Raw genomic sequence first — 24,005 nt, forward strand, 5'->3', positions numbered from 1 at the left:
TCCCAGCTTAGCCTCCCAAGTAGCTGGGACTACAGGTGCACGCCACTGCACCAGGCTAATTTTGGTGTTTTCTTATAGAGACCAGGTTTTGCCATGTTGCCCAGGCTGGTCTCAAACTTTTGCACTCAAGTGATCCACCCACCTCAGCCTCCCAAAGTGCTGGGATTACAGACGTGAGCCACCGTACCTGGCCTCTTTTGACTTTTCTTTTTTTTTTTTTTTTTTTTTTTTCTGGAGACGGAGTCTCGCTCTGTCGCCCAGGCTGGAATGCAGTGGCCGGATCTCAGCTCACTGCAAGCTCCGCCTCCCGGGTCTACGCCATTCTCCTGCCTCAGCCTCCCGAGTAGCTGGGACTACAGGCGCCCGCCACCTCGCCCGGCTAGTTTTTTGTATTTTTTTAGTAGAGACGGGGTTTCACTGTGTTAGCCAGTATGGTCTCGATCTCCTGACCTCGTGATCCGCCCGTCTCGGCCTCCCAAAGTGCTGGGATTACAGGCTTGAGCCACCGCGCCCGGCCCTCTTTTGACTTTTCAAAGACAATTCGGATTATTAGAGGAATGAACACAGGGCTAGGTCTGTCTTCTTAGGATGGCACTGAAGTCCAGAATCACAGAAGGAACTCAAGCACCCACTTGGGTGCCCAGTACAGAGTTTTCCCAGGCCCAGGCTTTCGTGGAAGAATGAGGGCAGAGGCAGAGCGTGTGAGAGAAGGCTGCAGGAGGATAAAGGAATAGCTGGCCTTCTGGCCGGGCGTGGTGGCTCACGCCTGTAATCCCAGCACTTTGGGAGGCTGAGATGGGAGGATCACCTGAGGTCAGGAGTTCAAGACCAGCCTGGTAAACATGGTGAAACCCTGTCTCTACTAAAAATACAAAAATTAGCCAGATACCTGTAATCCCAGCTACTCAGGAGGCTGAGGCAGGAAAATCGCTTGAACCCAGGAGGCAGAGGCTGCAGTGAGCTGAGATCGTGCCACTACACTCCAGCCTGGGCAACAGAGTGAGACTCCGTCTCAAAAGAAAAAAAAAAAAGGAAGAGCTGGACCTTTTCTGAGATTCATTCATAAGCTCTTCCTCCCTGTTGCTTCTGCTGTGTTTTTTTTTTTTTTTTTTTTTTTTTTGAGACGGAGTCTCGCTGTGTCTCCCAGGCTGGAGTGCAGTGGCGTGATCTCGGCTCACTGCAAGCTCCGCCTCCCGGGTTCACGCCATTCTCCCGCCTCAGCCTCCCAAGTAGCTGAGACTACAGGCGCCCGCCACCACGCCCGGCTAGTTTTTTTTTTTGTATTTTTAGTAGAGACGGGGTTTCACCATGTTAGCCAGGATAGTCTCGATCTCCTGACCTCGTGATCCACCCGCCTCGGCCTCCCAAAGTGCTGGGATTACAGGCTTGAGCCACCGCGCCCGGCCTTTTTTTTTTTTTTTTTTTTTTTTTTTTTTGAGACAGAGTCTCGCTCTGTCACCCGGGCTGGAGTGCAGTGGCCAGATCTCAGCTCACTGCAAGCTCCGCCTCCTGGGTTCACGCCATTCTCCTGCCTCAGCCTCCCGAGCAGCTGGAACTACAGGCGCCGCCACCACGCCCGGCTAGTTTTTTTGTATTTTTTTTAGTAGAGACGGGGTTTCACCGTGTTAGCCAGGATGGTCTCGATCTCCTGACCTCGTGATCCGCCCGTCTCGGCCTCCCAAAGTGCTGCTGCTGTGTTTTTTTTTCTGTTGAACAAGACCGCTTCCTTCCCAGAACATCCAGGTGATGGGAAGTGCCGAGCAGATTAAGGCTGTTCTACTAAACAATGAACTGAGAGAGGCAACCCTTAGCCATCCACAGAAAAGGTACATGAGCAAAAGCAAGAGACAGGAAGATTGTCTTCAAAAAAACCTTGCTAAGAAGCGGAAGTACAGAAAGACACAAAGAATGACAGAGACAGACATACATAGATTGAGCGACAGATAGAAAGACAGAAGGATTATTCGCATAGAGGTGACAGAGGCAAAAAGGGATGGAGGGCAAAAGAGACAGGCCTTAGCAGAAATATGGAGAAAGGCTGTCATAGATCCTGAGAGACACCAACGTCACAGAACTGATAAAATGGTTATAAACAAAAAGGACCAGAAAAATAGAAATAAAGGCCAACAAGAAGAGACCCCAAGGCTGAAAGGCACCCAGAGTCTAGACAGTGAACTAGAGTGAGTCAGCCCGGCACGGTGGCTCATGCCTGTAATCCCAACACTTTGGGAGGCCGAGGCGGGCGGATCACGAGGTCAGGAGATCCAGACCATCCTGACTAACACGGTGAAACCCTGTCTCTACTGAAAATGCAAAATATTAGCTGGGCGTGCTGGCAGGTGCCTGTAGTCCCAGCTACTCAGGAGGCTGAGGCAGAAGAAAGGCGTGAACCCGGGAAGCGGAGCTTGCGGTGAGCTAAGGCCACTGCACTCCAGCCTGGGCGACAGAGCCAGACTCTGTGTCAGAAAAAAAAAAAAAAAAAAAAAGGGCCGGGCGCAGTGGCTCACGCCTGTAATCCCAGCACTTTGGGAGGCCGAGGCAGGCGGATCACGAGGTCAGGAGATCGAGACCATCCTGGCTAACACGGTGAGACCCAGTCTTTACAAAAATATAAAAAATTAGCCGGGCGAGGTGGCGGGCGCCTGTAGTCCCAGCTACTCGGGAGGCTGAGGCAGGAGAATGGCGTGAACCCGGGAGGCGGAGCTTGCAGTGAGCTGAGATCCGGCCACTGCACTCCAGCCTGGGCGACAGAGCGAGACTCCGTCTCAAAAGAAAATAAAGGAAATAGAGTGAGTGACAAGGAGGAACACCCAGGCTCAGGAGCGATGGAGGAAATACTGGCAGATAGAGAGATCAGAAGAGCAAGAGGAGAGGTGGGCACAGAGAAGAGGGGGGATGAGTCCGGGGAGCTGAGAAGCGGAAGAGCAGAAGGCGGAGGAGGCAGTCAGTGGGAAGATTCACCAACGGAAGAGACCAGGAGATACGGGGACTTGGAGGCAGGCAGAAAGACAAAGGACAAACAGCTGCAATGCAAACCTAATGACATAGGCTGACAGTAACCGGTCAGCAGAGACTGGTAGGAAGGTAAGGACGAGTCAGAATCAGGGGTGTCAACTGAGATGCAAATATAGGCAAAGGAGCTGACAAAGAGAATCACAGAGAGAAAAAAAGGAGGAGGGCGCAGAATGATTTAAATATCCAGGCCAGCCGGGCACGGTGGCCCAAGGCTGTAATCCCAGCACTTTGGGAGGCCGAGACGGGCGGATCACGAAGTCAGGAGATCGAGACCATCCTGGCTAACACGGTGAAACCCCGTCTCTACTAAAAATATACAAAAAACTAGCCGGGGGTGGTGGCGGCGCCTGTAGTCCCAGCTACTCGGGAGGCTGAGGCAGGAGAATGGCGGGAACCCGGGAGGCAGGGCTTGCAGTGAGCTGAGATCTGGCCACTGCCCTCCAGCCTGGGCGACAGAGCGAGACTCCGTCTCAAAAAAAAAAAAATAAATAAATAAAAATAAGTATCCAGGCTGGGCATGGTGGCTCACGCCTGTCATCCCAGCACTTTGGGAGGCTGAGGCGGGCGGATCACCTGAGGTCAGGAGTTCGAGACCAGCCTGGCCAACATAGTGAAACCTCGTCTCTACTAAAAGTACAAAAATTAGCCGGGCGTGGTGGCAGGTGCCTGTAATCCCAGCTACTCAGGAGGCTGAGGCAGGAGAATCGTTTGAACCTGGGAGGCCGAGGTTGTTGTGAGCCGAGATCATGCCATTGCACTCTAGCAGGGGTGACAGAGTGAGACTCCATGTCAAAAAAAAAATTGAATATCCAAAGGAAGAACAAAGAAGAGGCAGGAACCCAGAGATGAAGAGAGAAGAAAAAGAAATACCAGGTGTGAAAAAAAAAATGAGAGGGATTGTGAGAAGTCTCCATCATGGAGTCGTAAAAACAGGCGCAAAGGATGAAAATAACGAATCGAGACTGAGGAAAACACAGTCGGAAGGAGCTAAACACAAGCAGAAAATAAGAGCAGAGTATTTAAATGTAATTAGATAAAAACCCAAGAGGCGAAGGTATAGGTAGTGAGCTAGAGAAACAATGTAGAATTTTGTCAGAGTCTGTACTTTTAGAAGTCATATCTTTGCTGGCTGGACATGGTGGCTCATGCCTGTAATCCCAGCACATTGGGAGGCCGAGGTAGGAGGAGTGATTGAGCTGAGGAGTTCAAGTCCAGTCTGGGCAACATATTGAGACCGCCTCTCTACAAAAAAAAAAAAAAAAAAGTTACTTTCTTTTTTCTTTCTTTTCCTTTTTATTTTTTTTTGAGACAGAGTTTCATTCTTGTCGCCCAGGCTGGAATGCAGTGGCACATCCTGGCTCACTGCAAAGTCTGTCTCGTGGACTCAAGCGATTCTCCTGCCTCAGCCTCCCTAGGAGCTGGGATTATAGGTACCCATCACCACACCTGGCCAGTTTTTGTATTTTTAGTAGAGACGGGGTTTCACCATATTGGCCAGGCTGGTCTCAAACTCCTGACCTCAGGTGATCCGCCTGCCTTGGGCTCCCAAACTACTGGGGTTATAGGTGTAAGCCAACATGCCGGTCAAAAAAAAATTTTTAAGTAAAAAAAAAAGTAATATCTACAAAACTCAATTTGCCATCTTAACTGAATGCCTTGATGAACAAAAATGTTACCTGCCTTGAGTTTTTTTTTTTTTGGTTGGAATCTCATTCTGCCGCCCAGGCTGGAGTGCAGTGGCGTGATCTCAGCTCACTGCAAGCTCCGCCTCCTGGGTTCACACCATTCTTCTGCCTCAGCCTCCCGAGTAGCTGGGACTACAGGCGCCTGACACCACACCTGTTTTGCCACGCCAATTTTTTGTATTTTTTTAGTAGAGACGGGGTTTCATCTTGTTAGCCAGGATGGTCTTGATCTCCTGACCTTGTGATCCGCCCGTCTCGGCCTCCCAAAGTGCCGGGATTACAGGCTTGAGCCACCGCGCCCGGCCTGCCTTGAGTTTTTAAAGAAAAATAAATGTGACAAACTCATGTGAGGAATCTATTCTTTAAATACGTGTTGAGGTTGATATGAACTGATTCTAAGTTATACACCTTTTCTTTGGCCACTGGTATCCATTTGTGATGGTTTGAGCGAGTGTCCCTCTTGGTAATACTTGGTAGTATCTACAAAGGGCGCCCAAGAACTTGACCATTAGGGAAACATGGCTGTTTCTGCGGATTAACTAGTCAAGCCCATACAGGAAGAGTGAGATGAGCTCCCAGTTGGGGCAGGCAGGAAGAATTTAGGACCACACACAGATTCCTACCAGTGAAACGTGAGGAAGGCAGGACTGGATTTGTGATCACAATAGAGTAAGTAGGCAGAGAATTGGAGTGTGGGCTACATAAAAATGATGTCAATCAAAGAAGAATGGTCAATTAAGACCCTAAGAAAAGGAAGTTCCAAAATGCAGAGGTTAAAAAAAAAAAATGCAGAGGTTGCCAGATGCTACATTTGGTAGGAGGCTGGCTAGCAGAATGGTGCTTTGTCAGACCTCACCGTGGCCCAGGAAAATGGTCCTCAAGACAGACTCCACGCCTACCAAGCGACTTGCTAATGATTTCTTTGTCCTCCAGGAGAGGGAAGGGGTTTTTCTGGATGGGATACATTGATATTTTATGGCCTTGAAACACTACCCTGATTATAAATTAATAAATTGCTATGCAAGTAATTGCATTAATTGCATCAATCTCTTATGAGCCTGGTTACTTGGAGTTACTTTTTGGCCCCAATGGTGTCCTGATTTACAATTCAATGCTAGATTGTGGAGGCTTTGCCTTGGGAAGGTTTCCATCCTGACGTGTCCTGATACCCTCTACAATCAAAAAGCAAATCCTGGCTGGGCTCAGTGGCTCATGCCTGTAATCCCAGCACTGTGGGAGGCTGAGGCTGGCGGATCACTTGAGGTCAGGAGTTCGAGACCAGCCTGGCCAACATGGCAAAACCCCATCTCTACTAAAAATACAAAAATTAGCTGGGCATGGTGGCAGGCGCCTGTAATGCCAGCTACTTGGGAGGCTGAGGCAGGAGAATCATTTGAACTCAGAAGGTGGAGGTTACAGTGAGCCGAGATCATGCCACTGCACTCTAGCCTGGACAACAGAGCAAGACTGTGTCTCAAAAAAAAAAAAAAGCAAATCCAGGGTCAGGCGAGGTGGTTCATTCCTCTAATTCCAGGGAGGCTGAGGCTTGGGCCCAGGAGGTCAAGACTGGCCTGGGTAACATAGCAAAACCTCATCTTTACAAAATTTCTTTTAAAATTAGCCAGGTGTGGTAGCACAAGCCTATAGTACCAGCTATTTTGGAGGCTGAAGTGATATGATCACTTGAACCTAGGTGGTCAAGGCTGCAGTGAGCCATAATCGGGCCACTGCATTCCAGCCTGGGTGACAGAACAAGACCCTTTCTCTAAAATAAAAATACATAAATAAATAAGCAAACACAATGTATTCAGTAGAATGAACTTAGAGCAAGAGAGTGGATTCAGACAGGTGTTTTTTGTTGTTGTGGTTTTTTTTGTTTGTTGTTGTTTTTGTTTGTTTTGTTTTGTTTTTTTGAGACAGAGTCTCCGTCTGTTGCCCAGGCTGGAGTGTAGTGGTGTGATCTTGGCTCACTGCAAGCTCCGCCTCCCAGGTTCACATCATTCTCCTGCCTCAGCCTCCCGAGTAGCTGGGACTACAGGTGCCCGCCACCACGCCCGGCTAATTTTTTGTATTTTTAGTAGAGATGGGTTTTACCGTGTTAGCCAGGATGGTCTTGATTTCCTGACCTTGTGATCTGTCCTCCTCAGCCTCCCAGAGTGCTGGGATTACAGGCGTGAGCCACCGCACCTGGCTGTTTTGGTTTTTTTTGTTTGTTTTTTTTTTTGAGACAAGCTGTCACTCTTTCACCCAGGGTAGAGTGCGGTGGGTCGATCTCAGCTCGCTGCAGCCTCCACCTCCCAAGTTCAAGAGATGCTCCTGCCTCAGCCTTCCGAGTAGCTGGGACTACAGGCATGTGCCACCACACCTGGCTAAGTTTTGTATTTTTAGTAGAGACAGGGTTTCACTGTGTTGGCCAGGCTGGTCTTGAACTGCTGACCTCAAGTGATCCGCCCACCTTGGCCTCCCAAAATGTTGGGATTACAGGTGTGAGCCATTACATCCAGTCGGATTCAGAGAGTTTAGAATGATTTTCAGTGCCAAAGGTTGAAACCAAAAGAATCTTGTAGCCAAATTAATCCTCAATCAACAAGAAAATTAAACAGAAAACTTCATAACTGAACTGCCAAAATTTTATCACATAAAGTCTGGATTTTGTTGGGCTGCAAATTAGAAGTCCTCATTTTGCAAGAAGCTACATAAGGGAAGTTACTCTTTTGAGAGGAGCTCTTGTGTTGAGATGAAATGTTTATTTAGGAGCATCCCTGGCTGAACATTTGTCAGGCACCATTTATTTATTTATTTATTTATTTATTTATTTATTTATTTATTTATGAGACGGAGTCTCGCATCTTGTCCCTGAGGCTGAAGTGCAGTGGCACAATCTCAGCTCACTGCAACCTCTGCCTTACGGTTTCAAGCGATTCTTCTGCCTCAGCCTCCCAAGTAGCTGGGACTACAGGCACCCGCCACCACGCCCGGCTAGTTTTTTTTGTATTTTTTAGTAGAGACGGGGTTTCACCGTGTTAGCCAGGATAGTCTCGATCTCATGACCTCGTGATCCGCCCCTCTCGGCCTCCCAAAGTGCTGGGATTACAGGCTTGAGCCACCGCGCCCGGCCAGATTCAATATATTTCAATGAAATACTATGGCAGCAGCCCTAGATGGTTCCCCTGTTTCCCTCCCCCATCTCCTCCATCTCCCCAGCACCCCACTCCTGTTTGCTGTTAAGGTGGAAATATTTGGATTCCACACAGTTGGGGTTGGGGAAGGAAGGGCAGGAGTTTGAAGAAAACAATGCTTGGACAAGCTGCTAAGGGGAGCGAGTGAATAGGTAGCAGGACTGGCCTGCGTCAGTGCAGCAGGAATTTGTGGTACTCCAGTGCTGCAGGCTTCTCTATCCTCTTCTAGCAATGCCCTGACCTGGCATCTGGGGCAGAGAGAGCTTCCGTGCCAGCCTCTCAGGCCCCAGGATTAGCAATGCCAACCAGTGAAGGTTTGGGAGATGAGGGAGTCCTCTTAAGGGCACAGATTGGCAGGCTACAGTAAGGGGCAAGGCTTCAGCCAAAGACAGTATTTACTACCAACCGGGCGCAGTGGCTCACGCCTGTAATCCCAGCACTTTGGGAGGCCGAGCTGGGCAGATCATGAGGTCAAGGGATGGAGACCATCCTGGCTAACATGGTAAAACCCCATCTCTACTAAAAATACAAAAAATTAGCTGGGCATGGTGGCAAGTGCCTGTAATCCCAGCTGCTCAGGAGGCTGAGGCAGGAGAATCACTTGAACCTGGGAGGTGGAGGTTGCAGAGAGCCGAGATCGTGCCACTGCACTCCAGTCTGGGCGACAGAGTCAGATTCCGTCTCAAAAAAAAAAAAAAAAAAGCAGAATATGTTCCACAGTACCAAGCTAAGTGATGTTCATGTCTACAGAGGAAAGCTGAAATGCACCTCTGCCCTCCACAATTACTGCATTCCTGAAGAGTGCAGAAATCAATACTTGACAAATAGAAGTCTGCCTTTCAAACGGAAACAGCCTGACTTATAAATATCACTCCAGAGGAATGTATCTGACTTGATGGATGTTTAGTCGTCAGCCGACTCCTACCTTTCTACCTTGAAATTTCTCCATTCTGTGGCCTGTCTATAAAGAAAGAGGCAAAACAGTGTATAGGAAAGCGCCCTGAACCAAACCAAAGACCTCGATTCTGATTCTGGCTGTGCTACAGACTAGCTGAGTATGTATGCCTGGATAAGTCACTTAGCCAGCCCTTGCCCAAACTCCCCATTGCATTAAAAATAGTTTTTAGGCCGGGCATGGTGGCTCACGCCTGTAATCCCGGCACTTTGGGAGGGCCGAGTCAGAAGGATTTCGTGAGGTCAGGAGTTTGAGACCAGCCTGGCCAACATAGTGAAACGCTGTCTATACTAAAAATACAAAAATTAGCTAGCAGTAGTGGCACCTGCCTGTAATCCAGCTACTCTGGAGGCTGAGGCAGGGGAATCGCTTGAGCCTGGGAGGTGGAGGTTGTGGTGAACTGAGATCGCACCATTGCACTCCAGTCTGGGCAACAGAGTGAGACCCTGTCTGAAAAAGAAAACAAAAGGAATTGTTTTAAAATTTTTACCGTTCTGAAAGCACATTGACATCCTTTGCATTTTTTTTTTCTAATTATTTCACTTTGATTAGTAAATTCTCAACTAGATTGAGGGGCTGTATGGGTTACAATTCCTCTGCATCCTCCCCAATAAACTTGGTGGGAATTTCAGACTTTTTGTTTGTTTGTTTTTTCCGAGACGGAGTCTCGCTCTGTAACCCAGGCTGGAGTTCAGTGGCGCGATCTCGGCTCACTGCAACCTCCGCCTCCCGGGTTCAAGCGATTCTCCTGTCTCAGCCTCCCGAGTAGCTGGAACTACAGGTGCATGCCACCACGCCCAGCTAATTTTTGTACTTTTAGTAGAGACGCGGTTTCACCATGTTGGCCAGGCTGGCCTTGGACTCCTGGCCTTAAGCGATCCGCCCGCCTCAACCTCCCAAAGGGCTGCGATTCCAGGCATGAGCTACCGCCCCCCCCCCATGGGCTTGATTCTTTCTGCTCCCCTGTGAACCCTACTGGTTGTCTTTTTTCCTGCTTTATCCCTCGTCCTCGGTAGACAGTGGGCACTCAATAAAGAATGGTTAAATGAATGAATGCGGCCGGGCGCGGTGGCTCAAGCCTGTAATCCCAGCACTTTGGGAGGCCGAGACGGGAGGATCACGAGGTCAGGAGATCGAGACCATCCTGGCTAACACGGTGAAACCCCGTCTCTACTAAAAAATACAAAAAACTAGCCGGGCGAGGCGGCGGGCGCCTGTAGTCCCAGCTACTTGGGAGGCTGAGGCAGGAGAATGGCGTGAACCCGGGAGGCGGAGCTTGCAGTGAGCTGAGATCCGGCCACTGCACTCCAGCCTGGGCGACAGAGTGAGACTCCGTCTCAAAAAAAAAAAAAAAAAAAAAAAAAAAAAAAAAAAAAAATGAATGAATGCATGAACAAATGACCGTCCTGGAGCTAGTACTGCATTGCACGTATACATTGATGACAACAGACATCGTACAATGCGCAATCTTGGCAAATTTATTAAAAGCTTCCAGGCCGGGCGCGGTGGCTCAAGCCTGTAATCCCAGCACTTTGGGAGGCCGAGACGGGCGGATCACGAGGTCGGGAGATCGAGACCATCCTGGCTAACACGGTGAAACCCCGTCTCTACTAAAAAAATACAAAAACTAGCCGGGCGAGGTGGCGGGCGCCTGTAGTCCCAGCTACTGGGGAGGCTGAGGCAGGAGAATGGCGTAAACCCGGGAGGCGGAGCTTGCAGTGAGCTGAGATCCGGCCACTGCACTCCAGCCTGGGCGGCAGAGCGAGACTCCGTCTCAAAAAAAAAAAAAAAAAAACCAAACAAAAAAAAAACAAAAAAAACTTCCAGACTTCGGTCTCTCGCAGGGCGACGCCGGGAGCCTATCACACGCTGAGGTCTGTCGGGGGCCTCAGGAACAGCCTCGGAAACGTGGGAGGCGGGGCTTCCCCGACCACACCCCCTTGTATTCAAAGCCTTTCCGCCTGTGGGCCCGCCTCCTCGGCGCAGTGTGCCACTCTAATTGGCCATCTTACCAATCCATCTGAGCACCTCGGCGCCGATTGGATCAACTGCTGAAGTCGGGTTGCGCACTTTCCGGCGCTGGGAACGCGGAGCGGACGCACACTGGCCGCCATTGCGCTGCGGCGAAAGCGGCCTCCTGTGTGAGGGGTTGTGGGGTGCGTGGCAGGCGTTTAAGGCCGGGCTGCGGGAGGCGTGGTCGGGTCGGGCTGAGTGACCGAAGGGGTTAGGCCGGGCGGGGCTGGATGCACTCAGTGTGGCGGGATTGCAGGCCCGGGTCCCCGGACGCCTTTCTGCTGCGCTTCTTGTGGGCCCGGGCCTGTGGTTAGTGAATTTTTCTGTCTCGCCGCTGTCCAGATTCTCCGGGTATGGCCGGAGTATTTCCTTACCGAGGGCCGGGTAACCCGGTGCCCGGCCCTCTAGCCCCGCTACCGGACTACATGTCGGAGGAGAAGCTGCAGGAGAAAGGTGAGTCGAGTGTGGAGCGGCGCGCGAGCCGGAGGCGGGGCGGGTGTTCGCGCGCGCAGGTGGCTGGGGACCCTCCCCGTTTGGGCAGCTCCCGAGGTGACAACTCCCTTGTTAGCCCCATTTAACTTTTTATCAAGTCATTTTAAGCGCGTGTTATCTGCAAGCGCTGATCCAGTAGTGATGGAGACAAAATTCCTGTCCTTACGGGGTTTAAATTACAGCGGGAGAGATAGACAGTAACAAAACCTTGAGGATCTGTAATAAAAATGTCAGGCCGGGCGCAGTGGCTCACACCTGTGATCCCAGCACTTTGGGAGACCCAGGCGGGCGGATCACCTGAGGTCAGGAGTTCGAGACCAGCCTGGCCAACATTGTGAAACCCCATCTCTACTAAAAATACAAAAATTAGTCGTGTGTGGTGGCGCGTGTCTATAATCCCAGCTACTGGGGAGGCTGAGGCAGGAGAATGGCTTGAACCCGGGAGGCGGAGGTTGTAGTGAGCCGAGATCACTCCATTGCCCTCCAACCTGGGTAACAGAGCAAAACAACGTCTCAAAAAAAAAAAAAGTCAGATAGTAATAAATGTGATGAAGGGAAAAATATAGTAAAGTGGTAAGGGAATTGGCAAGGAGTGTTGCTTCCTGCTGGATGCCTGCTCCTCTGTCACACTCACTGACAGGAGCTTACCCTAGGGCAAGAGGTGAAGAGGATTAGGCTGAGGGTGTGCAGTCCTTTAAACTGAGGTGCCTTTGTAGCCCGAAAATGGCAGCAATTGCAGGCGAAGCGCTATGCAGAAAAGCGGAAGTTTGGGTTTGTGGATGCCCAGAAGGAAGACATGCCCCCGGAACATGTCAGGAAGATCATTCGAGACCATGGAGACATGACCAACAGAAAGTTCCGCCATGACAAAAGGGTTTACTTGGGGTAAGGAACATCCTGAAATAACTTCATTTGGAATTTGGTTCTTTTCCCTTTTCCCTGTCCCACAGTCTTGGATAGATGCTCTGTCATTTTGGAACAGGACGCTGCTTTGACAGCTCATCTTGGTGGATATAAGAGAAAGGAGAAAACCAGTAGGAGTCTCTGATAATTTCTACATCTTCCACTTATGCAGTCTGTTTCCCTTCTGTTCCTGATCTGGGCCTGGGACTTTAATTTGTCCTGTTGATGCTGTTATAAGATATCCCTGTCGTTGAGCAGTTTGAAGCCCAGAGTGGGATACTGTGCATAGTGGCAGCCTGTCACTCCTCAGGGACCTGAATTCTGTGTTTAGGGTATTTAATTTCAGAGGTATCCCTACTGCTGTTTTTCTGTGGCTGTAAACTGGGTGGGTACAGGTACAGATGTCTTAGCAGATTCCTGCTCTATTTGGACACAAAAACGTTTGCCGTGTAATGAACTGGAAGTTTTGTTTATTTCAAAAAATAGTTTGAGAACTGTGCTGGCTGCTTGGGGTATAGTAGCGAGCAGAGGGTAACAATCTCCGCCTTTCTGCAGTGTGCAGTCTAGTGGCATGACAGACATGAGACAACTGGTGATAGTGAAGTATGGTGAATACTTTATTATGATTTATGAGAAGATACTGAGGGAATAGGATGTGAGACAGCCGCAAAGCTGTCTCCAGAGGGATAGCTGTTGATTTAGAGGAGCTGATACCAGCATTGTGGGACTATGACATTTAAGAAGAGTGCTGCAACATGAAGTTGGAGAGGGAGAGGCAGGGTTTCTGGTTAGGAAGGGCCTATGGGCTAAGTCTGGGAGTTTGGATTGTAAGGTAGGATTTACTGTGGAACATGAACGTGTGGCTTCTCTGCATGGGACAGGTAGCAGAACACCTCGTCATTTCTAATAGCCTTCTCTTTTTCTAATGTGCCAGTGCCCTAAAGTACATGCCCCACGCAGTCCTCAAACTCCTGGAGAACATGCCTATGCCTTGGGAGCAGATTCGGGATGTGCCTGTGCTGTACCACATCACTGGAGCCATTTCCTTCGTCAATGAGATTCCCTGGGTTATTGAACCTGTCTACATCTCCCAGTGGGGGTGAGAAAGGCTGAAATATGGTGGGCAGTGGTGGTGGTGGTTGGGGGCAGTGGGTAGAAATGGTTGTGTGATGTTCTTGCCTTCTAGGTCAATGTGGATTATGATGCGCCGAGAAAAAAGAGATAGGAGGCATTTCAAGAGGATGCGTTTTCCCCCTTTTGATGATGAGGAGCCGCCCTTGGACTATGCTGACAACATCCTAGATGTTGAGCCACTGGAGGCCATTCAGCTAGAGCTGGACCCTGAGGAGGACGCCCCTGTGTTGGACTGGTTCTATGACCACCAGCCATTGAGGGACAGCAGGAAGTGAGTGATAGATGGAGATGCTACTCCTGGGAGGAGTTCCGGAAACCCAGAGGGAGTCCTGGGAGATCAGTAGGTGGTATGGTTTGTCTAGCTGCTTACTTGAGGTGGGCCTTTCATTTTCTACCCTAGGTATGTAAATGGCTCCACTTACCAGCGCTGGCAGTTCACACTACCTATGATGTCGACTCTCTACCGCCTGGCTAATCAGCTCCTGACAGACTTGGTGGATGACAACTACTTCTACCTGTTTGATTTGAAGGCCTTCTTTACATCCAAGGCACTCAATATGGCCATTCCTGGAGGCCCCAAATTTGAACCTCTTGTTCGAGACATCAACCTACAGTGAGTTGGAGAGATTACGAATTTTAGACGTTTTGAGTTGGATAAAATGTAATCTTGATCCTTAAAGTCCTGATATAACTTCCAAATTAGTCTGCGCCAGGTGCAGTGGCTCATGCTGTAATCCCAGCACATTGGTGAAGCTGAGGCAGGAGGATTGCTTGAGCCCAAAAGTTTGAGCCCAGCCTGGGCGACATGGCAGAACCCTATCTTTACCAAAGTTTTGCTGGGTGTTGTGGCACTCGCAGCTTCCTGTAGTCTCAGTTACTTGGGAGGCTGAGCTGTGGGAGGATTGTCTGAGCCCAGGAGGTCGCAGCTGCAGTGAACCATGATCATGCCATTGCATTCCAGCTTGGGTGATAGAGTGAGACCCTGTCTCAAAAAAAAAAGTCTGCTTATTCTTGATATTGCGCCCTAGGGATGAAGACTGGAATGAATTCAATGATATTAACAAGATTATCATCCGGCAGCCTATCCGCACTGAATACAAGATTGCTTTTCCTTACCTGTACAACAATCTTCCACACCATGTCCACCTCACCTGGTAAGAGACCTGGAACACAACAGTTGGAAAGGAGAAGGCTGGTATTTAGGTTGTGCCAGGGCAGGAAAACTTTGGCTGACTCTTCCTTTCGTTTTAGGTACCATACTCCCAACGTTGTATTCATCAAAACTGAGGATCCTGATTTGCCAGCTTTCTACTTTGACCCTTTGATCAACCCAATCTCCCACAGGCACTCGGTCAAGGTGAGGAAGGGAAGGGACACTTTCCCTCAGCAGTTCTAGGAGAAATGCCTGAGGTTGGCTGAAACGTTACTGAACACTCAAATGGAGGGAGACGTGTTTTCCGTCTTGCTAAGTATTCCCCTTGAGCTATAAGCGAGTTTGAGAATTTAGCATTTGCCTTAAAACACGTCATTGGTATAATCCTGGTTTCTGTGATTATCCTTCTGGACTTTATGATTCTCCTGTTGGGTGCTCTAGATAATCTGTCCTGGTCTGTCTCTATTCTATTTGTTTGTTTTAGTCTTTATATTGAGATGTAGTTAACATACTATACAAGTTACCCATTTAAAGTGTGTAATTTGGTGGTTTTTAGCTTATTCTTAGAGTTGTCCCAACTCTCATGACATGCAATTTGAGAATATTTTCATTACTTGAGAAAGAAACCCTTAGCAGTTACTCTTCATTTCTCCCCAACTTTCTTACACAACCACTAATCTACTTTCTGTCTGTAGATTTGCCTATTCTACACATTTCATATGATAGAATGAAACAGAATCATACACTATGTAGTCTTCAGTGACTGGCTTCTTAAGCTCACCATAATGTTTTCGATGTTCATTTGTGTTCCGTTGTGTCCAAGCCCAGTGTTTGGAGCTTGGGTGGGAGGTGATTGCAGTGTTGGCTGCTGTGGTGTTGGGGCTCTGTTGGGAGGCTTTCTGTTGGTGAGCCAGTTGAGGTGTGAGAAGTGACACCTGCTTTCCTGGTGGCCCTGTCTTGTTCTTTGCTCCCTTGGTTTCCTTTGCGCTGGCACTTCAGGGCTGCTTCTGTCAGACAGCCCAGTTTCCATGGCAGATACAGGCTTTGTGCTTGGCCCCAGATAATTTCCCTCTTAAGTCTGTGCCTAGTTCAGCAGGAACTAAACCCTAGAGGGATTCCTTTTTCAGAGCCAGGAACCGTTGCCGGATGATGATGAGGAATTTGAGCTCCCGGAGTTTGTGGAGCCCTTCCTGAAGGACACACCCCTCTATACAGACAATACAGCCAATGGCATTGCCCTGCTCTGGGCCCCACGGCCCTTCAACCTACGCTCTGGTCGCACCCGTCGGGCCCTGGACATACCGCTTGTCAAGAACTGGTAAGGTTTCTCCCTGGGGCAGGGGGAACAATAGGGGATATATAGGAGAAAAGACTCCAACTAGGTGGGCGTGTAGCCTTTCTTAAAAATTCTTGTTTTCATAAAAGTGGCAGACAACCCAAGGCTTGCATTCTTTAGCAGAGTGGCTGGAAGAAGCGATGGCTGAACTCTGGTGGGCTTATTTTCCCAGGTATCGGGAGCACTGTCCTGCCGGGCAGCCTGTGAAAGTGAGGGTCTCCTACCAGAAGCTGCTTAAGTACTACGTGCTGAATGCCCTGAAGCACCGGCCTCCGAAGGCTCAGAAGAAGAGGTGAGGCGCCCTGGGGCCCTGTGCAGACTTTGGTTCCAGAGATATCAGTAGGCTGACTCTCACTCTCCATGTTCCCACTTCAGGTATCTGTTCCGCTCCTTCAAAGCCACCAAATTCTTTCAGTCCACAAAGCTGGACTGGGTGGAGGTTGGGCTCCAGGTTTGCCGCCAGGGCTATAACATGCTCAACCTCCTCATTCACCGCAAAAACCTCAACTACCTGCACCTGGACTACAACTTCAACCTCAAGCCCGTGAAAACGCTCACCACCAAGGTGCTGCACTGGTCCCGAGGGGCCTCCGGGGTGTCAGGGCGGACAGGTGTTTTGCTCTGGCTGCTGACGAAGGCAGACATCCAGTTGGGTCTGTTGCTCATTCATGTTCGTTCTTTTTGGGTTTTTTTTTGCATCTTCTCCAGGAAAGAAAGAAATCGCGTTTTGGGAATGCTTTCCACCTGTGTCGGGAAGTTCTGCGTTTGACTAAGCTGGTGGTGGATAGTCACGTGCAGTATCGGCTGGGCAATGTGGATGCCTTCCAGGTGAGGTTAGGTATTCCCAATCCCTGCCTGGGTGAGGAGGCTGGAGGAAGCCTGTGCTGACCGTGGAGCTGTTTTAAGGTCCAGGTCTGACAGGGCAATTGTCTTGCAGCTGGCGGATGGATTGCAGTATATATTTGCCCATGTTGGGCAGTTGACGGGCATGTATCGATACAAATACAAGCTGATGAGACAGATTCGCATGTGCAAGGACCTGAAGCATCTCATCTATTATCGTTTCAACACGGTGAGACCCTGACTCTACTGACTTGCTTTCTTTGAGACAGAGTCTTACTCTTGTCGCTCAGGCTGGAGTGCAATGGCACGATCTCAGCTCACTGCAGCCTCTGCCTCCTGGGTTCAAGCAGTTCTCCTGCCTCAACCTCCCGAGCAGCTGGGATTACAGGTGCCCGCCACCTGTAATCTAGCTTTTTTTTTTTTTTAATTTTTATTTATCTATTTTTTTTTTGAGACTGTCTTGCTCTGTTGCCCCGGGGGAATGCAATGGCACGATCTCGGCTCACCACAATCTCTGCCTCCCGGTTCAAGCGATTCTCCTGCTTCAGCCTCCCGAGTAGCTGGGACTACAGGCGCGCACCACCATGCTTGGCTAATTTTTGAATTTTTAGTAGAGATGGGGTTTCACTATGTTAGCCAGGCTGGTCTTGAACTCTTGACCTCAGGTGATCCACCCTCCTTGGTCTCCCAAAGTGCTGGGATTACCAGCGTGAGCCACTGTACGCAGCCTCACTGGACTTACTTTCTCACATCTTTTTTCATTTATACATGTAGACAGGGCTCTTTCCAGGGACCTATTTGGAGACCAACTATGAGTGTATCCTTACTGCCCCTTTAAATTCACATGGGCAGTCTTAGTTCCTGGTTTTTGCCTTAAGGTTTCTCATTTACCCTTTTGTTTTAGATGTTGTTTAGATGTTGAGGACCCAGAGTTGTTTTTTTCTTTTTACTCCTCTACTGCCATCCATATATTCGTCTGTATGTATATTATACATATATGCCCCACCTCTGCCCAGGTTTCTGTTGCTGTTTAAATGCATTGCTAACTTGTGTTCTTAACTTCTGCTTGGGATTATAGGGCCCTGTAGGGAAGGGTCCTGGCTGTGGCTTTTGGGCTGCTGGTTGGCGAGTCTGGCTGTTTTTCATGCGTGGCATTACCCCTTTGTTGGAGCGATGGCTGGGCAACCTCCTGGCCCGGCAGTTTGAAGGTGAGTGGTTTTCTCTGTGTCCAACTTCTCCTGTTACTGCTTCAAAGCTACCTCTCGTTGTCTGAGTCTATTCCCTTCTCTTGTATGAGCACCCCTTCCTACTGGATTGCCTTTAGGTTCAGTTCTCAAAATGAGTCTGACCTAGTTTTCTATTTCTTGGGCTTCCTTCTGGGGCCTTGAGAGGCAATCATGCACTTGTAGGAGTGGACATTCTTCAGAAGCGTAGTTGTGAATGTTTAAGGTAGCTCATCTTTTTGCATATGCTGGGCACATGGACGCTTTGTTAATACCTAATTTTATTGTGACCATAATAAGTGAGGGACATGAAGGTAGAGACCCTTACTGAAAGCAAGGAATCATGCTTGTAATCCCCTTGGGATACTCTACTTCTAGGTCGACACTCAAAGGGGGTGGCAAAGACAGTAACAAAACAGCGAGTGGAGTCACATTTCGACCTGGAGCTGCGGGCAGCTGTGATGCATGATATTCTGGACATGATGCCTGAGGGGATCAAACAGAACAAGGCCCGCACAATCCTCCAGCACCTCAGTGAAGCCTGGCGCTGCTGGAAAGCCAACATTCCCTGGAAGGTGGGCGTCTCTGCATTTCCTTGGAGGGGTGAACATCGTCTTTAGGTCAGGATCACCACTCTGGGACTCATGAAGGGCCTATCTGGCTCCCACCTCTTTTCTTTTCTCTTTTAGAGAGGTGCTTGCTGTGTTGCTTAGGCTGGCCTCAAGCTCAAGCTCCTGAGCTCGAGCAGTCCTCCTCAGCCTCCTGAGTAGCCGGGACTACAGGTGTGCACCGCAGCACCTGCTTTATCCCGGCTTGATTGTGCTTTTTGGACTTTTAGGTCCCTGGACTGCCAACGCCCATAGAGAATATGATCCTTCGATATGTGAAGGCCAAGGCTGACTGGTGGACCAACACTGCCCACTACAACCGAGAACGGATCCGCCGAGGGGCCACTGTGGACAAGACTGTGTGTAAAAAGAACCTGGGCCGCCTCACCCGGCTGTATCTGAAGGCAGAACAGGAGCGGCAGCACAACTACCTGAAGGTTGGGCAGAGTAGGCTGGGCTGGCTGTGAGCGGTCGGGGAGTGGGCATGAGGGAGGACTGCAGAGTTGTGACTGAACCTTGTTCTCGGGGGAGCGGGCTATAGCGGGAGGCTAATTTCATGTCCACCTTGCAGGACGGGCCTTACATCACGGCGGAGGAAGCAGTGGCAGTATATACCACCACAGTGCATTGGTTGGAAAGCCGCAGGTTCTCACCCATCCCATTCCCCCCACTCTCCTATAAGCATGACACCAAGTTGCTCATCTTGGCATTGGAGCGGCTCAAGGAAGCTTATAGGTGAGTATTAGGGTAGATAGGTTCCTGCTGGGAAGGTGACAGCAGGGAATAGCATCACCCTCAGAGTCCAAAGAAAGAAGGTGTAGCCCCAGTCTCTTCTGGTTTTACTTCCTCCTGGTTTTCCCATTCACCGTCCCCATTGCCTTATCAGTGTGAAGTCTCGGTTGAACCAGTCACAGAGGGAGGAGCTAGGTCTGATTGAGCAGGCCTACGATAACCCCCACGAGGCGCTGTCCCGCATCAAGCGTCACCTCCTCACACAGAGAGCCTTCAAAGAGGTGAGTGAGAGCCTCCCAAGTTTTCTTTTTGGTTCTGCCTTTCATTCTTGGTAGAACCAAAGGTAGCAGGTTGCCTCAGGTGATTGGTGTGAACCAGCCTCCTTGTACCACAGGTGGGCATTGAGTTCATGGATCTCTATAGCCACCTGGTTCCAGTATATGACGTAGAGCCACTGGAGAAGATAACTGATGCCTACCTGGACCAATACCTGTGGTATGAAGCCGACAAGCGCCGCCTGTTCCCACCCTGGATTAAGCCTGCTGACACAGAACCACCTCCACTGCTTGTTTACAAGTGGTGCCAAGGTAGAACTTTCCTGAGATTGCCCTGTGAGGAATGGGGGATGAATTTAGTTCTATGTCACAATTCTCATCTGGGCAGCATGATTGGTTTACTCTCCTGATGCATGGTAGTAAAAGGAAGTAGTGTTCCTGTTAAACTGAGGAAAGCCCATAGTCAGAGCAATCCGGATGCCTACGTGGAATGGTAGTGGGATTGGTTGTGGAAGGTGATGATAGTTACTGTGGGGCTAGTCCTGAAAGAGGATTTCTAACCTGCTGGAGACCTGCCTTGCTACTCCTCAGGCATCAATAACCTGCAGGACGTGTGGGAGACAAGTGAAGGCGAGTGCAATGTCATGCTGGAGTCCCGCTTTGAGAAGATGTATGAGAAGATCGACTTGACCCTGCTCAATAGGCTGCTGCGCCTCATCGTGGACCACAACATAGCTGACTACATGACAGCCAAGAACAATGTCGTCATCAACTATAAGGTATGTCTCAGGCACAGTAGCACGAAGTTGTGTGTGGAATGGTTGTCTGGCCCACTGACTCAAAATTTGCTGCGGGGGAGGCCGAGTGCAATGGTTCACGCCTGTAATCCCAGCACTTTGGGAGGCTGAGGCGGTTGGATCACAAGGTCAGAAGGTGGAGACCAGTCTGATCAACATGGTGAAACCCTGTTTCTACTTAAAAAAATACAAAAATTAGTTGAGTGTGGTGGGTGCCTGTAATCCCAGCTACTCGGGAGACTGAGGCGGGAGAATCACTTGAACCCAGGAGGCGGAGGTTGCAGTGAGCTGAGATTGCGCCACTGCACTCCAGCCTGAGGGACTGAGCATAACTCCACCTTGGAGGGGAGCCGGGGGAATAGAATTTGCCGAGGGGAGAACAAAAGAGGTTGACCCTGGAGAATCATGGGACATGGCTCAGGTTGTTAAGAATTGTCGTTCTTTCTTTCTAGTTGTCGTTCTTTCTTTCTAGGACATGAACCATACGAATTCATACGGGATTATCAGAGGCCTGCAGTTTGCCTCGTTCATCGTGCAGTATTATGGCCTGGTGATGGACTTGCTTGTATTGGGATTGCACCGAGCCAGTGAGATGGCTGGGCCCCCTCAGATGCCAAATGACTTTCTCAGTTTTCAGGACATAGCCACTGAGGCTGCCCACCCCATCCGTCTCTTCTGCAGATACATTGATCGCATCCATATTTTTTTCAGGTGAGGGCTTACCTGGATTCCTAGCCTTGCAGGGTACTGAGGCATATGCTTTGCCTCTGAAATCAGCTATTGTAGCTGAGTTGACTTAACTGCTGTTGGGGCTTTAAAATGGAATGAAGCCCGGAGAGGGTGGGGGTAGGATGGGGTGGGGTCTCCGTCTGTGGAGCTGGAGGACCCGTGGGGTCCCAGATCTCAAGTGTATTAGGGCCTCAGCAGTGTACTTGGTCTGGTGTAGGTTCACAGCAGATGAAGCTCGGGACCTGATTCAACGTTACCTGACAGAGCACCCTGACCCCAACAATGAAAACATCGTTGGCTATAATAACAAGAAGTGCTGGCCCCGAGATGCCCGCATGCGCCTCATGAAACATGATGTTAACTTGTGAGTCCAGGTTGGGGCTGTGTGAGCTGGAAGGACATAGGCTAAGGGCCCAGAGAGGGCATACCTGAGGCTGTGTCCTGGGTGGGAGACGTGTGGCTGTGGCAGGATATCATCAGTTGGCCTTTGAAGGGAAGTTCCTTCCAAGAAACTGATGTGACCATACGGTTCTCTGTGGGCAGAGGCCGGGCAGTATTCTGGGACATCAAGAACCGCTTGCCACGGTCAGTGACTACAGTTCAGTGGGAGAACAGCTTCGTGTCTGTGTACAGTAAGGACAACCCCAACCTGCTATTCAACATGTGTGGCTTCGAGTGCCGCATCCTGCCTAAGTGTCGCACCAGCTATGAGGAGTTCACCCACAAGGACGGGGTCTGGAACCTGCAGAATGAGGTACAGCCTGGGAGGGGCTGGGAGTGACATGAGTGCGCCTGCACTTGCTGGGTGAGTGGGAGCCAGGAACACGGGCATCCCTTGTCCTTGTCAGTCACCGGAGCCTTGTTGGGTGGAAAGGCTTAGTGGTGAACACAGTTGGCTCTTGCTTCTATGGGAGTTCCTCAGACAAAGTAACCTTGACTTTGTGGTTTAGGTTACTAAGGAGCGCACAGCTCAGTGTTTCCTGCGTGTGGATGATGAGTCAATGCAGCGCTTCCACAACCGTGTGCGTCAAATTCTCATGGCCTCTGGCTCCACCACCTTCACCAAGGTACAAGGCCGTCATCCCCAGCTTCCCTCTTGTCCTCTGCTGTCCTCTGCTCATCTCACATCCCTTTCACTTCCCCTGATGGCTTCTCCTTCCTTCTCCACTTTGCTTAGTGTGCCAGTTTCCAGGCTCTGTGCAGTAGCGGCTTACAGTGTCAGGTCACTTTATAGTTATTTTCTGAGAATTCCTTGTAGGAATTCTGCAGTCTCCTTCTTAACGGAGTTGTGATGATTCTAAATTAAGGCAACAGTAAAAGTTGGATTTATTATTTTGAACAGAAAAACATTATTTTTGCACTTTCTTAGGGGCTTGTCTAAATTATGTTAACCAGTGGCATAGAGAACCTGTGAAAAAGCAGCTCTCCTAGGCATCTCAGAGTTTGTTTCTCCTTCACTTACCTTTAGAGGCCCAGCTGAAGGCAACTGGAATTGAGAAAGAAAAATCTGAGGAATTTCGAACTATGTATATTGAAGTTTTCACAAGATTTAAAAAGTTACCTTGGCCAGGCACAGTGGCTCATGCCTGTAATCCCAGCACTTTGGGAGGCCGAGGCTGGTGGATCACCTGAGGTCAAGAGTTTGAGACCAGCCTGGCTGACGTGAAAATACAAAAATTAGCCTGACCTGGTGGCAGGTACCTGTAATCTCAGCTACTTAGGAGGCTGAGGCAGGAGAATCGCTTGAATCCAGGAGGTGGAGGTTGCTGTGAGCGGAGATCTTACCATTGCACTCCAGCCTGGGCAACAGAGCAAGAACTCTATCTCCAAAGAAAAAAAAAAAAAGTTACCTCACTCTGGTTTCCATTAGAGTAACTGTTTTTTTTTTGAGACGGAGTCTCGCTCTGTCGCCCAGGCTGGAGTGCAGTGGCCGGATCTCAGCTCACTGCAAGCTCCGCCTCCTGGGTTTACGCCATTCTCCTGCCTCAGCCTCCCGAGTAGCTGGGACTACAGGCACCCGCCACCTCGCCCGGCTAGTTTTTTTTTTTTTTTTTTTTTTTTTTTTTTTTTTTTGAGACGGAGTCTCGCCTTGTCACCCAGGCTGGAGTGCAGTGGCCGGATCTCAGCTCACTGCAAGCTCCGCCTCCCGGGTTTACGCCATTCTCCTGCCTCAGCCTCCTCAGTAGCTGGGACTACAGGCGCCCGCCACCTCGCCCGGCTAGTTTTTTTTTTTTTGTATTTTTTTAGTAGAGAAGGGGTTTCACCGTGTTAGCCAGGATGGTCTCGATCTCCTGACCTCGTGATCCGCCCGTCTCGGCCTCCCAAAGTGCTGGGATTACAGGCTTGAGCCACTGCGCCCGGCCCCGGCTAGTTTTTTGTATTTTTTAGTAGAGACGGGGTTTCACCATGTTAGCCAGGATGGTCTTGATCTCCTGACCTCGTGATCCGCCCGTCTCGGCCTCCCAAAGTGCTGGGATTACAGGCTTGAGCCACCGCGCCCGGCATAGAGTAACTGTTAACTATAACATTTTTCTTGTATTTGAACATTCACATCTCAAAATGTATAGCATTTACATGCACAGAATGTTTTCTGTTTTTTAGTAAGTCTGTTAAGGATACGTTCTATTATGTTTTAGAACTATTGCATTATGGTTGAGTTTCCTTTATCCAAAATTCTTAGGACCAGAAATGTTTTGGATTTCAGGGTTTTTTTTTTTTTAATATTTTCATTATTATTATTACAGACAGGGTCTCACTCTGTCACTTAGGTTGAAGTGCAGTGGTGCTATCGTAGCTCACTGCAGCTCAAGTGATTGTCACACCTCAGCTTCCCGAGTATCTGGGACCACAGGTGCATACTCCACCATGCCTGGCTAATTTAAAATTTTTTTTTTTTTTGAGATGGAGTCTTGCTCTATCACCTAGGCTGGAGT

General features: G+C 49.6%; 2 protein-coding genes across 2 annotated transcripts in view; one reads left to right on the forward strand and one right to left on the reverse strand.

Moving 5' to 3' along the window:
- Positions 1 to 24,005, reverse strand: part of SERPINF1 (serpin family F member 1) — a 173,001-nt gene that overhangs the window by 73,105 nt on the left and 75,891 nt on the right. The gene's annotated exons all lie outside the window — the stretch shown is intronic.
- PRPF8 (pre-mRNA processing factor 8) overlaps positions 10,892 to 24,005 on the forward strand; it is a 38,588-nt gene continuing 25,474 nt past the window's right edge. Inside the window, exons 1-24 of the mRNA XM_050763503.1 lie at positions 10,892 to 10,990; positions 11,190 to 11,300; positions 12,056 to 12,224; positions 13,177 to 13,341; positions 13,429 to 13,647; positions 13,777 to 13,989; positions 14,405 to 14,530; positions 14,628 to 14,733; positions 15,657 to 15,847; positions 16,038 to 16,157; positions 16,241 to 16,430; positions 16,574 to 16,693; positions 16,803 to 16,937; positions 17,787 to 17,916; positions 18,310 to 18,506; positions 18,770 to 18,976; positions 19,111 to 19,274; positions 19,426 to 19,552; positions 19,666 to 19,858; positions 20,138 to 20,325; positions 20,816 to 21,054; positions 21,290 to 21,436; positions 21,616 to 21,826; positions 22,023 to 22,139. Of these exons, the coding sequence (XP_050619460.1) occupies positions 11,201 to 11,300; positions 12,056 to 12,224; positions 13,177 to 13,341; positions 13,429 to 13,647; positions 13,777 to 13,989; positions 14,405 to 14,530; positions 14,628 to 14,733; positions 15,657 to 15,847; positions 16,038 to 16,157; positions 16,241 to 16,430; positions 16,574 to 16,693; positions 16,803 to 16,937; positions 17,787 to 17,916; positions 18,310 to 18,506; positions 18,770 to 18,976; positions 19,111 to 19,274; positions 19,426 to 19,552; positions 19,666 to 19,858; positions 20,138 to 20,325; positions 20,816 to 21,054; positions 21,290 to 21,436; positions 21,616 to 21,826; positions 22,023 to 22,139 (3,774 nt within the window). The 5' untranslated portion in view covers positions 10,892 to 10,990; positions 11,190 to 11,200. The remainder of the gene's footprint in view (positions 10,991 to 11,189; positions 11,301 to 12,055; positions 12,225 to 13,176; positions 13,342 to 13,428; positions 13,648 to 13,776; positions 13,990 to 14,404; positions 14,531 to 14,627; positions 14,734 to 15,656; positions 15,848 to 16,037; positions 16,158 to 16,240; positions 16,431 to 16,573; positions 16,694 to 16,802; positions 16,938 to 17,786; positions 17,917 to 18,309; positions 18,507 to 18,769; positions 18,977 to 19,110; positions 19,275 to 19,425; positions 19,553 to 19,665; positions 19,859 to 20,137; positions 20,326 to 20,815; positions 21,055 to 21,289; positions 21,437 to 21,615; positions 21,827 to 22,022; positions 22,140 to 24,005) is intronic.

Source organism: Macaca thibetana, chromosome 16 (assembly GCF_024542745.1).
Source record: "Macaca thibetana thibetana isolate TM-01 chromosome 16, ASM2454274v1, whole genome shotgun sequence".
NCBI lineage: Eukaryota > Metazoa > Chordata > Mammalia > Primates > Cercopithecidae > Macaca > Macaca thibetana.